Source organism: Sciurus vulgaris (genome assembly GCF_902686455.1).
Source record: "Sciurus vulgaris genome assembly, chromosome: 1".
Lineage (NCBI taxonomy): Eukaryota > Metazoa > Chordata > Mammalia > Rodentia > Sciuridae > Sciurus > Sciurus vulgaris.
Window position 1 is genome coordinate 132,510,020 of NC_136461.1, and position 15,623 is coordinate 132,525,642.

Sequence of the window (15,623 nt, forward strand, 5' to 3'; positions counted from 1 at the left end):
CCAGAATTATTTTCAGATTACTTGTACAACATTCTTGTTGAATGGACTGTTAGTCTTAGAAAAACTAGCTTTCAAGTTAAAAATCAAGCCTTAAAACTCTTCTTTCGGATGTAATGGAAATGTTTACCGCTTTGATGTGGTGGTGACTTCCTGAGCATTTGCATATGTCTCAACTTATCAAATTGTAGATGTTAAACATGTGCAGGGTTTGTGCATCATTTTTACTTCAATAAATCTATTAGAAATGAAAACTCTCTTCTTGTACTTTTATTAAGAGAAACAGAGAAATAACCTAGTAACCACGATTTTGTATTTATACAAATTCAAGGAGAGAGTGCACTTTTCATAATCTAGCCCACAAACAGGGCCAATATTGATTTATTATACTCCACATAATGTAGCTTGGTAATAATATTCCTGCCTAAAATGTGAATATTGAGATAAATTACAAAGGAAGTCTGGAATTTTCTTCATGTCTGGATGGCCCAGTTTTAGTCCTCTTAATGGCAGACAGATGGTTTGGATAGCATTACAAGGTCCTTTCCAACCCTTTAATTGTTGGAGCTTTTGTACAAAAAGAAAAATGTGCATGTGTGTGTGTGTGTGTGTGTGTGTGTGTGTGTGTGTGTGTGTGTGTATGCAGCTGTGTGTGTCTGGTAGTAAGAAAAAGAATGAAGAATACCAGTCTAATATTTTAGATTTTAAAATAGATGTCTGCCTTAAAGTTCTATTGGCTAATGTTAACATTTTTTCAGAAAGAAATTTCATATTTGGCTCAGCTGTAGCTAATTATTTTAAAGGGGATTAACTTCTGCCTAGACGTGCACATTTTACCATTGCTTCCAGTAATATTATTACTTTGGAAATTTTGACGCAACATGAATATGAAACCATAACGTACTGATTTATCGCAATTTGACCGTAACACTGCCTGAGTGTCACAGCTCTGTCCTGTGCTGGCTTCGTGATGACTGCTGGGTCCTGACTTCATTTTTCACAGGCGTAAATGTGAAACCTTGGGGGATTTGGCTTACAAGGAAGGTAGACTCTTAAAAGTACCATCCTGACTCTCCAATTATATATATTTCCAAGAAGAGAAAAGGGGAAATTACTTAATCAAGAGACTGTGACTATATTGTTTTTTCTTTAGTGAACTAAAGTTCTGAAAACTGTCTTAAAGTACATAAATAGGCAAAATTAAAAGCACATAAAAATGAGGAGGAGAAGCATGGAAGAAAAGTCTCCAAAAGGCTAAAGCATTATACAGCGAGAGCATGTGGAAAATTCTAGTAGCCCTTGAAAGCAAAGAACAAGGAAGGGCTGAAGGGGCAGAATCCCTGCTTGGGTCAAATGGACAACAGGAAAGCAAGCCAAGAAAATGCAGAACTACTGAACCCTGCCTGGACGTTTACTGAATGATCCAAAACCTGGAAATATGAAGGCAAATAAGAAGCATTTCAGTCCAAGAAACCAAGGATAATGTTAGATAAAATAATGGTGTGGAATGTATTTGACCCCAAATATATTTAGGACCCTTTTTCTCCCTGCATTTCCATTTTTAACACTCCAGTCAGGGTCATCATGCTTTCTCACCCAGATTAATGCACCAGTCTCTTCAATAGTTCCCATGCTTTTACTTTTACTTCCTTACAATTCCTCCTTTGCAGAACATCAGGGAAATCTTTTAAAAAACACAATTCAGCCTGTACCGTGGTGGTTCATGCCTGTAATACTAGCTACTATGGAGGCTGAGGGAGGGTTGCAAGTTCAAGGTCAGCCTGGGCAATGTATTAGGACCTTGTATCAAAATTTTTAAAAAGGGCAAGGTGTTGGAGATGTAGTTCAGTGGTAGGGCACCCCTGGGTTCAATCCCTAGTCTCTCTCTCTCTCTCTCTCTCCCTCTCTCTCTCACTGCCCTGAAAAGGAAACAAGGAAAAGAAGCCAACATACACCAGGTTGTGTGATCTCCTATTCAAAATCCCTTAGGGGCCCACACCTGCCTGATGGTACCTGTCTACCTACTTGTCCTTCACACATTATGTGCTTCTTTTGGGTCAAAACAGCTAAGGAACTTCCATCTGCTGCAAGCTTGAAAACTCCAAACTCATCCTGACTGTAGGGTCTTTAGATTATGTAGCTGGTCCCTCTGCTTGTAATGCTTTCCTCCCTAATATCCACCAGATGAGTATGTTTTGTCACTCAGGTCTCTGAGAAGCCTTCCCTGGCCATCCTATCTAGACTGGTCATAACCCATTCATTCTCTGTAGAGGACTGGGCATGTCATTGCATTCTTTCTCATATGTGTTTATTGTCTCTTTCAGCCCATCGAAAGGTATGCTCAACAAGGGTAGGCAGCCTATTTATTGCTGTCTTCCCAGAGCCTAGAACAATGTGTGTTATTGAGAACAGGGGTGTAGCTCAGTGGTAGAGCACTTGCCTTCCATGTATGAGACCCTGGTTTGGATCCCCAGAACTGGGGGTAAAGAAAGACCTGGGGGAATTCAAAGACAAAGGACATCAGCACAGGTTAGGGTTGGTGTTTTGGGGACATTTTTGTGGGTGGTGGAATCAAGTTGGAATTTTGCTTAGAGCTTGGAAAGATGGAGGAGAGACCTGGGCAGTGTGGGCTAGGAGAGTGATAGGCAGAAAGATGACAATGAGGAAAGTCCACAGCCATTATATATGATTTTAAATGAGCCAGTCTGAAAGGCCAAGATTGGTGGGGAATGTGACTAAATAAATGGTTTGGGGTCAGAGAAATGGTGGGGAGCATTTGAAAACTAGACAGAACATAGAGTATACATTTTTATGTGTGCAAAATAAAACTGTGTTTAATACACAGGAAGTTAGTTACAGTTTCCTCGCAATTAAGTTACAATTAATTTCTAAACAATTTCCTCACCATTATAGGAAGTATTTTTGGTTACATGTCTGTAGAACACTTCATTATGTCATGTAGTAATTCTACTGATGTTCATTCACAGATGATATCCATAAAGTAAATTTTTTTTCTCTAAAAAGAATATATACTCTTCCTTTTAATTGATTATGCTGGGGTGCAGTATCACAAAATTCTGCTGAAAGAGAAAGTCATAATATGCAACTTACTTCATTTCATTTTCATAAAGGAACTATGAAAGCCATTTCATATTTGAGAAATGTGACAGTCTCTTATATAGCTTGTATTTCCTGTCATGCAAGGTGGCCCAAACTAAATATCCACAATGAGAGTTTTTCTATAAAATAAGACACACACACACACACACACACACACACACACACACACACACGCGCGTCCCAAAAACTCTTCAACTCTTTTTAATATTGCAGAGATGCCATATGTTAACAACTACTTAGGTCATTTTTTATGCCAAGGTCATCTTAGGCTGCCTTGATTAGGAGTGAATTTGACTGACAGTTTTGAACTGAATGTTCACTGAAGGCCAGAATTCTTCATTTGCATGCTTCCTATGCAACCTGGAACTAGCTACTTTAGCTCAATTTCCTCAACTGTGAAATGGATTCAATAAATAGTGTCTTAAAAATGCAAACTGTAGCTGAAATAAGGCTTATGCTAACCATGGCCTGTTCTGACAGGAGATTTCCTATCTTCTCACTTCCATCAGCCTTAAGAGATGCGATTTTATAAAAATCCATCAGTTTTATTTAGGTTGAGACTTTTTCAAAACAGCCTCTATCTCACATCAAACATATGAAGATTCAGAAACAGTGAAAAATCCCAACATAGAAAAGCCACAACAGACCTCTTGATGCAGAAGGACTTCTAAGTGGGGCTGAACTAGGACATCAGGCTCAGTTCTACCTACCAAGAGAGCCTGCTTAAGGAAAAGTAGGGAAAAGGAGTGTCAGAGTATCCCTGTTCTGGTTCTCTGAAATTGAGTCTCAGGGTGTATACCTGCTGGAAATGAGCAGCTTCCTCTCTGGCCCTATGTGACTGTTATGGTCTGGATGTTAGTTGTCCCCGAAAAGCTCATGTGTGAGACAATGCAAAAAGGTTCACAGAAGAAATGATTGGGTTGTGAGAGTCTTAACCCAATCAGTGATTTAATCCCCTATAGGGATTAACTGAGTGGTAACTGAAGTGGTAGGGTATGGCTGGAGGAGGTGGAAATTGGGGCGTGGCTTTGGGGTATATGTTTGTGTTTGGCAAGTGGAGTCTCTCAGTTTTCTGATCAATATGTGAGCTGTTTCCCTCTGCCACACTCTTCTGCCATGACGTTCTGCCTCACCTGGAGCCCTGAAGAATAGAGCTGGCCTATTATGGATTAAGACCTCTGAAACCATGAACCCTCAAACTTTTCCTCCTTTAAAATTGTTCTGGTCAGATCCTTTAGTCACAGCAGCAAAATAGCTGACTAAAACAGTGACTGTTTCAGAAGTAAATTGATATTTGCTCTTTTTTTTTTTAATTTAAATTTAAGAGATCCTTTACTGCTAAGATCTCAAACCTGCCTTTTCCAATGCTTGCTGCACCAGCATCCTCTAGGGAAGGGGTGGGCACTGGGAAGGAGAGGAGAGGCGAAATGCACTGCAGGACCCAGAACACATTCAGTAGGTCATTTGGGGCCATCCAAAAAGTAAAAGAAGACCTGGTGGATCTGTAAGAACACTGGTAGATCTGCAAGGAGAGAATATCTTAAGATACAACAGCAAGATGAGGGATAAAGCTGCACATGGCTTAGAAACAAAAACACAAAGCTGCATGAAACTTCATATTTAGATCAGACAAGTGCAGAGCAAGACTTCCGAGGATGAAATCAGTGACATAGGATGTGCCAGAAATGATTCCCCAGAATGAAAAAAAAAAAAAAAGGAACACAGAGGAAATAGAGAAAGGAGGCAGGTATAGAGGATTGAGAGCAAAAGAAAACTGAAATGTTTTGGGAGAAGAAACAATGAAATACATAGTAATAAGCATAAGATATGAAGGGAACAAATTGCTGTAGGTATAGAAGGACGATCACATGTGATTAAAAGGGCTTATTAGGCTCTATCTCCAAAACCAGTGAAAAGCTGAGTGCAGTGGCATATTCCTGTAATCGCAGTGACTTGGGAGGCTGAGGCAGAAGGATTGCGAGTTCAAAGCTAGCCTCAGCAACTTAGCAAGGCCCTAAGCAATTTGAGACCCTGTCTTGAAACAAAACATAAAAGGGGTTGGAGATGAAGTTCAGTGGATAAGTGCCCTGAGTTCAATCCCTGGTACAATCAATCAATCAATCAATAAATCAAGAAAAAATCACTGGAAAGAAGAGACCTGTATATTCAGATAAAACTTGGTAAATTTTGGAATGCTAAGGAAAATCATACAGGGGGCCACCCAAACATATAAATCTGCCAAACCATATAGCTAATTAACATGAACACACATACCAATTTCAATAAACGTGTGAAAAATAAATTCTAGGAATTTGAGTTTGGGCTCCATGTTCAGCTTTACTACGTAATAGAGGCCAATTGAATACTTTCCAAACCTTGGGATATCTGTACAAAGTGTGTATAAATATTTCTTAGGCAGGTTGTAAGATCAACCTGCAGTTTGGACATCCTCAGTTGGTGATGAAATCTCAGACTCAAGGAGAAGCAGGGACAACAACTTGATGGATTAAGTGGAAAAGTCAGTTTAAACTCATGATATATTTTCTAATCTGTCACCATTAATTGTGTTAACGGAAGCTGCTCTTTCACCTTCCACCTACTCTCGTGTGTCCTGAAGTGCCCATATTTTGTCTTTAACAATGCAAAGCTCTCAAAATAGCCATGGCACCTGGAAGGGAAATTGATTCCATGTTCTCCAGTAGAAATATTCTTTCGTTGTCTAGAACCAATGATAGCTTCAGAAATGTTAAGGGCAGAGGTAAAGGACAGAAGAGCAAGCTTAAAAGGGTCTTCCATTGGCTAACAGGCAAATGCCATCATCATAATAGTGATAATAGTCACACTAGTTAATTGAAACAAACTGATATTCTGAAAAGCCAAGAATTAGTAATCATATGCAAAAGAGAAAAGTGAGTGTAAAATGTACAAAATGTAGTTTAATATAAGAAAGGGTATGTATAATAACAATGTTTATTTATTGATTTTAATAAAGAAGTGTTAATAAATGGGATTCCTGTAAAGCCCTGTGCCATTTTAAATTTTAATAAATTCAGTTCTATAAAATATGTAAACAATCTGCAAAATGCTACAGAGAAAATTTACCCAGAGAAAAGCCCATTTGACTGCAGGAATTTTATCTTTCAGTTTATACATGATGATTTTGGATACTGATACTGATATCATTCAGTATAGGATAGTTTTTATTACCTGGAATATTACAAAAAAGAATTTAGAGAAAAATGAATCATTAATAATTTAGTTCAAATCACGAGTAAACTCCATCACTTTTACATTTTGCAAATTATTTATATCTTCTATAGACTAAAATGTATTAAAATTCAAACTGCACATTAATTTTATGAATATCTTGAATATATGAGTATTTGCTTCGTGTTTGATTATGTATCTCTGCATATAAGTACAGAAAACATACTTGTATTCTATCTGTGTGGGAAGAAGGGGAAAACACAGAAAATTGTAAGTAATTCATTCAATCCCAAGAAAAAGTTGAAATTCTACCAAGACAAGAAAGGATCAACTGACTCAACCCTATGGACATCCACAAGAGCCCACTGAAGGGGTGTGCTGGAACATGGTGAAAAAGCCAGGTGACAAAGGATACTTAACTAGTGGATGTGGTCATTCATCACCCAGGCTCTACTAATTATAGTGAATTGCCAATAAGTACCTTTTTTAAACTTTGATTTTTTATTTATCTTCCATTTTTTCAGAAACTTCTTTAATTTTTATTTAAAGTTATTTTTAACTGATACATAAGAAAATTATACATATTAGTGGGATACCATGTGATGTTTTGATTTATGTATATATTATGTAATTTTTATGCCAGGTTAAACATATCCAACATTTATTAGTTTTTTATGGTAAAAACTTTCAAAATCCTTTCTTTGAATTTTTTGAAATGACATCTATTGTTATGTCAGTGTTGTACATATAGTAACCCTGGATATTCCTTCACATTTCTGTATCTGGCCATCCTCCAGTATGTTAGGGGATTATTTTTGTTAGGAAATGGCTCCATATTTGAAAATGTGGAATACACAGTGTACTGTGCAATTTGACAAGGAAATTAATTTTATCGAAGTTCATTTTTCAACTTTGAGAATCTTTTTGGCTATTTTTGGCCTTAATGTTTCCATTTTCATTAACAAATGAAAATGTCCTTTCTTGTGATTATCTTCAAATTCTCTCTTAAGTAGCCCTCAAATTACTGTCTGATTTTTCCAACTATTTCAATTAAGTGAGCTCCAAGAGAAGGCTCATGGAGGCTGAACATGAGCTTCCAGAATAAGTCTTCCAGCTGTTCCAAGAAGCCTCTCCACCCTTCTCTCTTCTCTGCCCTGCAATCTGCCCTACACCTTGCACAGGATGCCCTTCTATGAATTTCAAAGTATTTTTGCAAGGTTATCTAATTTTGTCCTTATAAAAGCCCTCTTTTCACAAAAGGGAAATTGAGGCAGAGAACTTAATGTTGAGAGGACTTGGAACTCTGTACAGATTTTTCAATTATAAATTCTATTCTTTTCATCTCACACCCTGCTTTCCAAAATGACTCCGACCCGGTTTGATCTACCCCATCATGGAATTCCATGATAGAGACATTGCCTTCAGAGCCCCTGCCATGCTACTGGGCAGTCAGGATATACCTGGATGGAGGGCACTGGTCTCTCTCAGCTTCTTTATCCCCTCTGAACATCCAGCATAGTATGGGAAGGTCAAAGCCTTGAAACCCAAAGCACCTATGGAATTAAAGTAAGCGTTGCTCATTGTATTAATCACCTTCTTCCCACTGATTACATTTAGTAATAATGATAATGATAACTACTGTGATCACTACTACATATGAAGGACCTAATATGTGCTTGCTTGTTAGATTTTGCTAATAATATAATGTATTACTTGTCTTTACAACCTCCCAATAAATGGTTTTTAATTATCCTATTACATACATGAGAAAAATAAGCGTAGAAAAAACACTAAAGTTGCCCAAAGTCCCAGTGCCAGAAGTTTTCAATGCTTGGGTTTGCTTATCGACCCCTCTGTCTCCAGACCTGGCTCCTAGATGTTAGGCTGGATGTGTTCATGTACAGCTGTAATAACACCTGCTCCAGGTTTATTTCTTAGCAGCAGCAACAACATTTGTTAAGTACCTATTCATATTTGGAGGCATACTAGATTCTGTTCAAACAGAAAGAATGTCAGAGGTTTAAATTTCAGGAAAAATCAAGTAAGATTCTAGAAGTACTTTCATTCCTCTTTGTCTTGTTTCTTATCATTACCTCTGCTGAGAAGACACTGCTGATTCCTCAAGATTTAAATGACTTGCTGTCTCTGTTTCTTGTACCAAATCATCTCATCATATTTTCTTGTATCTCTGGTTTGCTTATTTTGTTTTTTTCCCTTTTTTTTTTTTTTTGTTGGTACTGGGGATTGAACACCCAGGGGCACTTAACCCTGAGTTATATCCCCAGCCATTTTTAAAAAAAAAAAATTATTTTGAGACACAGTCTTGCTCAGTTGCTTAGGTACTCGTTAAGTTTTTGAGGCTGACTTTGAACTTGCTATCCTCCTGCCTCAGCCCCCTAAGACACTGGGATTATAGGCATGTGCCACCACACCTGGCCTGTATTTTTAGTTTTTATATTCTTACTTAGGGTTTATTCATAATGAAATTTACAAATGTTAAAATGGTGTATCTACTCACAACACATAAATAACACTCTTGCATATAAAATATATATATAATTGTATACTATACAACATAGTATACATATTAAGTAGAGTTATTTAAAACTCTTATAGAGAAAAAAAGTGCTTTATTTTCTTCCTTAAATTCAGTATAGAACTGCCTTTTTGTTAGGCTTTCCAACTGCCCAAATCAGACATTTTTCAACAGCAATTTTTTTTGTCTTCATGTTCTGGTTATATAGTAGGAGTTTAATGGTATATTTCAACTTTCAGGAGTGACATGAGAACAGTGGGAATGGACTATATTTCCAGATTCCTATGCCTTTCTCTTTTTCTGACCCTGTCTCTCTGGGTCCATATGTCCCTTTGGTCCTCAGGTTGAAAACAATTTTATTTTAATCTGTGCCTGTGCCCCATTTTAAGCATCATTCTTTATGTGGGGAATTGCTGAGACCTGGTGTGGTCCATCTTTATGATGAAAGCTATCCTACATTTTAGAATCACTGTCCTTTTTTCCCCTCAAATGTAGGAAGTTAAATGCAGAAACTAAAAACAGTTATGTGCAAGAATAATTTTTGACATTATATTTTTATTTGATTTAGGCTGAGGTGATTCAGCTTGACTGAATTAAACCAGAACTAAAAGTTCCAAACCAGGTTGCCTGAAAGGCTCAAAGTGATTTAGGAGCAGTCTATCACAAAGCCAGGCTGTGGTGTGATCATTTTAGTTCTAGTTTTTATTGGTCCACCCAGGTATGGATGGCGTATGAGTAATGTAATTCCTGTACCAGAGCATTCACAAATATTTAATCAGCAGTGTTAGATAGGGTTTATTAATTTTTGTTTAACTTATGATAGCCAAATAATAGTTTCATTTCCTTCTGTGAACACTGTCCCATTTTAGAATATGCAGCTTTAGGCATTTTTCTTTGTTATTAGAACAAAATTCTGATTGACAAAATAATAGCTGCTAATACTTATTGAACACTGTAGTACTTTATAAGATTGGCACTATGGGCTGAATATCCTTTGTCTGAAATGCTTTGGATCAGACATATTGCACAGTTTGGAATATTTGTATGTATATAATAAAATATTTTGGGGGATGGTATCCAAGCCTAAATAGAAATTCATTTATGCTTCTTATATACTTTATATATATATACCTTATAGATAGCCTATAATAATGTTATGCAATATTTTTAATAATTTTGTAGAAGAAATAAAGTTTAAAGATGTGGAATTTCCCACTCATGAGTTGTGTCAGCACTCCAAAAGTTTTGGATTTTTAGAGCATTTCAGATGTTGGATTTCTGAATTAGGGATGCTCAACCTGAATTGTAGTGTTCAGATTGAGGCACTGAAGCTTAAAAAGGTTGAGAAATTTGTGGTTTGCAGAGCTGCAAGGGCAGAAGGAACTTTCAAAACCAGGTATGTCTGATATCAAATCTGAGTTACTTGCTCCCATGTTACTTTGACTTTGGGTGCATGTTGGAGTGTGGTTTTGGTTTTCCATCATATTTCTATTATCTGCAATTTTGGGGAGGATTTTAGGAGTCTACATACCTGTACTAAGGGGAGGCATGAAAGATGGTGGCATGAGCATTACCCTATCTACTTGTATGATTTCATGAATGGTATGAATCTACATCGTGCACAACCATAGAAATGAAAAGATATACCCCATTTGTGTACAATGAATCAAAATGTAGTCTGTAAAAATTAAAAAAAATTAAAAAAGATATTTCTACATGGTAGAATTTCTAAAACTGTGTTGTTCTAGATATAATAGAAGGGCTCATTTCTGTAGCTTGACTGTCAAAATCTGTCCTTACATACCCTGACAAAGAGCATTTTGGCAACAGGACAGATTTTTTTCAGAATGTTTATCACCAATACAGTAACCCAAAATTATATTACCAATAAAATATTTTAGTAGAGAAAGGTGGCAGATCTGCATAAACTCTGGAGTAACTTCCTATGGTGACATGAACGTTTATGATAATATCAAAAGGGAGAACAGATGTTGTGGGTGGTGGTGGTGGCAGGGTGACAAAATACCAGAAGGCAGATCAAACTGTCTCTGATTATAGTATGTAGCAGTAAGAATTTTAGCCTTATGATCTTTAGCCCTGGTATTACTCCTATGAATGTTATGCTTCGTGGCAAAATAATTTTACAGATGTAGGTAAATTTACTAGGCAACTAACCTTAAAATTGGGAGGTTAGCTGGTTCACCCAAGTGGGCATAATCTAAACCTCATGCACCTTCAGAGGTGAACATTTTTTTTCCTTGTAGCAGAGGGAAAGGCAGAGATTGCAAGTATGAAAAGGGTTTGATGTGCCCTTGTTGACTTGGAGATGAAGTATACCATGTGAAAGGTAACAGGGACCTCAGTGCTCCAACCCCATGGAGCTGGATTCTGCCAACAACCAAAATAAGCTTGGAAGGAGAATCTTTCCCCAAAGCTTCCAAGAGAAGCCCAACTCAGTCAACACCTTGATCTCTGCCTGTGAGGTCATACACAGGACTGAACTGAGCTGACTCATACAGTGCCTGAATTCTGCCTCATGGGATTGGGAGACAATAGATGGATCTGGTTTTCAGTCATCAAATTTGTGATAATTTATTATGGTGGAAATGGAAAACTAGTGAAATATATAATCGATCAATTATTTTTCATATGACCCCTATAGGAATGTTCAAAATAAAAACGTCTCCTATTCTGGATAGTGAATAATACATTAGAATATTTACTATAGCAGTTGATTAGATGTTTTGGGGGAGGATGCAAAGGGGTAAGATCACATTGCCAACACTGTTGCAAAATCACAGTCTTTCCAATTCAAAATTCAGTCTGTTGCAGGGCTGTCTGGTTAACCCTAGTTTAAATCTAGGAGAACAAATGGTCTCTGTTCCTCAGGATCTCATCTTCATGGAAAATACAACCTAGTATAAACACTGGAGAATTAGATTATTTTATTCTTTAGGCCTCACCACTCAGTAAGTATTGCATATCAATAATGACAATAAAACATTTTTTTTGTAATAAGGTATGATTTTTTTTTTTAACCAGGGATTGGACCCAGGAGTGCTTAGCCACTAAACCACATCCCCAGTCCTTTTTTTCTCACTAAGTTGCTTAGGGTCTCATTAAGTTGCTGAGACTGGCTTTGAACATGAGATCTTCTTGTCTCAGCCTCCAGAGTTGTTGGGATTACAGGCATGTGTCACCATGCCTGGCTAATCTATTTGTTTGTCCATGGTCAGTGGATTCATCCTTTACTATTCGCAACACCGTTTCAAAGTATTACAAGTAACTACTAGTTCTAATGAAATTAGTAAGAGTGTATCTGAAAAAAAAGTAGGTATTGAGTTCAAAACTAGGTATGAGTTTGGAATTTGAAAATTGAAATCAAAGATACAGGATTTTTATTTTCCTTTTCACCTTTATGTTGCAGATTAATCTTAAAGATATTGGTGAAATCTATAAAATACGCATTGGACATGACAATAGTGGAAAGGATCCAAGGTGGTATTTGGAAGAAGTGAGACTTGAAAATCTGGTCACATATGAGCTATTTTGTTTAACAGTTGATTCCTGGATAGCTGAGAATGAAAATGATGGAGATACATGGAAAGAAGTGCCCATTGTGAGAACTAATATAGCTCCATTACCAGGTGTATGATTCCATTTCCTTTGTGATGCTTATTCAAAATTAGAGCAACTGAAGACTAGACACTAAATATCTTATACTTTATAGACCATGAAGTCTCCATCAAAACCTCTCAACTCTGCCAGTGTGGTGGGGCAGCAGCTGTAGATAATGCATAAGTAAATGGCATCTGTTTGTCAATACAACATTATTTTGTGGACACTAAAATTTGAATTCTGTGTAATTTTCACTTGTCAAAAAGTAGTATCTTACATTTGGTGTTTTTAAAACATTATAAAGAATAAAAAGCATTCTTAGCTCCTGTACTGTAAAAACCCAAGTGACTGGGTTTTTACCACAATAAGATAAAATAAAATAAAATAAAACAAAGTATGACTTTGCCTACCCTTGCTGTAGAGCACTAGGCTTTCTGTCTGCTCAGAGGTAAGTATATTCAAGAATGAGTGCATGTGTCCAACTCATCTTTCTTTAAGTTGCTTTGCCACCCATTGCAATGTGACTTTCTTTTTAGCTATAATTCAATAATAAACGTAAGCAATTTCAAATTTAGGAGTACCTGAATTCCCTTACCATTTTTTTTGTGGTTGACTAACAGTAAACTCATATATTGCCTTTATTTTCATTCTGTCCATTCCCTGTGTTTTTGAGAATCACTTTGTTTTTATTCCTCCACCATTGTAGTGAAAATATCTCTCTCATTGAACACTGATGGTCTCTTTGCTCAGAATCAAATGACTATATGTATGTACATGTCAGTCTATGTATCTGTGTGTGTGTGTGTGAGCCAGCATGTGTATGAGAGAATGTGTGTGCACATGAGTGTGTATGAATGCATGTGTTCTTAGTGTCCCAGACCTCTCTGCTATATTTGATACTGTTTATTTCTCATTAGAAGAGGCAGAGAGCTCTAGAGGCTCTGGAGTTAGACAAATGGGTTCTAGACTTGACTTGATGATGTGTTGAGCTGGGTCACTTCTGGTGAGCTACTTAGCCCAAGTTAGCCACCATTGTCTCATTTATAAAACTAGAATAAAAATAGTAATTTTTTCATAGGATTGTTTTCAGAACATGAGATAATGCACACACATTATACAGAATAGCATATAGTACTTAGCTGTGTCCCCAGTACACTGTAATCACAGGAGAAATATTAGCTATTATCATCATTGTCCTCATTAAATGTATTTCCAACCTTGACCTCTGTCACATTATACCATCCAGTTTGTCAACCATCTGTTTTTTTTTTTTTTTTTTTTTTTGCACTTTTATCACTGTTTCCACGTGGTCATCTTTCCTTAAACATGTGGGTTGAAATGCTTGATTCTTTCCTGACCTTTGAGCCTCTTCCTAACTTCTACTGTCAACTATACACAGAAGAATAGTGTCTTTCCACCTTCAGCTCTGTATTCTTTCTCACCTAGAGCCCCAGTATTTCATTAAGTGGCTTACCAATGCACCATCTTTTTTTTTGAGTGGGGGGGTGGGTACCAGGGATTGAACTCAGGGGCACTCTATCACTGAGACACATCCCCAGCCCTATTTTGTATTTTATTTAGAGACAAGGTCTCACTGAGTTTCTTAGGGCCTCCTTTTGCTGAAACTGGCTTTGAACCTGTGATTCTCCTGCCTCAGCCTCCGGAGACACTGGGATTACAGGTAAGCACCTGGCCCAACGCACCATTTTATTACACACTCATTCAGCCATTGCACATATATAATGATAAACTCATGCCTAGGTACCAGGCACCTAGTATGTGCCAGCAGTAATGGGCATCAGAGGGCATACAGATGATTCAGATGTGGTTCCTATTCTCTAGATGTGGTTCCATCTTCATGGCTCTTATTATCATTTTCAGTCTAATGACTCTTTTTGCCCTTGAAACAATTTCTTCTTTTCGATTTCCCTGGAAATCTTTGCTCAGTAGTTTGCTGATGCTTTGAGTTTACCACATCTCTAACTGAAGTTGCCTTCCCTGACCCTCCACTTAATGCCAGTTTCCTTTAAATTCACATAGAGAGTTTAGTTTTTTTTCTCCACAACTTTCATATTGATTAGGCAGCAGGGGCTCCATCATATGTATTCTCAGTCCTTCTTAGAATGATGGATGGCACAGAACACATGGCTGTGTGCCAGAAAAATACATGCTGATTAATTTGGGTATAGAAGAACAATTTGGGATAAAACTAGTTTAATGGTAGGAGAAATCTATAATAACACTAATTCTTTAAATTTTTATAAATCTTGATATCTTGCAAGCATGTTTTCTCATATAAAATCTCACTAAAATCTCATTTAACACATGAAACTCCAGATCCCCCTGTTTTGAGTGCCCTGTGGTCATGCAAGGATCATAGTGGCATCTAAGGATGAAGTAGAAGAGATTAAAGGGCCTTAAATTTAGAATCCTGACTCTTTTTTTTCTGTTCTAGTGATTGAATCCATGGCTTCATGCATGCTTGGCAAGCACTCTACTAGAATCCTTGCTTTTATTCTGTACATCTTAGGTCTGATCTATTTTATTCATCCAGTTACTAACACCTGTCAAATCTCCATTCTGCTTTTAAAAGATGATATTTGAAAGAACTTTTAAATCCATGGTACTGATCAGGAACAGAAGACTCTTACTGGCCTGCTATATTGTTATTTCTCAATTTGTAGTGTTTTCAGAGGCTGCATTATTTTAAAATGAACTTTATTTAAACTCTATTAGGCAACTATTTTGTGGTTCTTACAATTACCTCTTATTTGATGTATGCACAATTTGTTATGTGCAAGAAATTGTGGAATGCACTAGTATGAGTTTTAAAAAAGTCAAAGATACCAAAGAAACTGCATTGTACTTTAAATGAACTATTGATTTTGGGCTCATTTAACTAGAGCAGCAATAAAGGCTCAGCATGTCTCCCTGTATCTTTCTGTTCATTCTTTCCCCAAACTAGCTAATGAAACTTTATCCATTAGCATTTCCCATTTCAGGGGGTAATTTCTTAGAGGAAGCACACCAACCAGTTCTTATGGCATTTTCTCCAACAAAATAATATAAGAGGATAGTGATACTTAAAGTCAACCTGATGAAGTCTTCGTATTTTATGCAGTCTTCTTATCAATCAAGCAGCTCC

General features: G+C 37.0%; 1 protein-coding gene across 8 annotated transcripts in view; it reads left to right on the plus strand.

Moving 5' to 3' along the window:
- Positions 1 to 15,623, plus strand: part of RP1 (RP1 axonemal microtubule associated) — a 322,403-nt gene that overhangs the window by 271,197 nt on the left and 35,583 nt on the right. For 5 of the 8 annotated variants that reach the window (XM_079136289.1, XM_079136285.1, XM_079136287.1 and 2 more), the window contains one exon: positions 12,288 to 12,507. The exons of 2 other annotated variants lie outside the window; for them this stretch is intronic. In XM_079136289.1, coding sequence (XP_078992415.1) covers positions 12,288 to 12,507 — 220 coding nt within the window. The remainder of the gene's footprint in view (positions 1 to 12,287; positions 12,508 to 15,623) is intronic. One more of the 8 variants, XR_013763186.1, reaches the window with a different exon arrangement.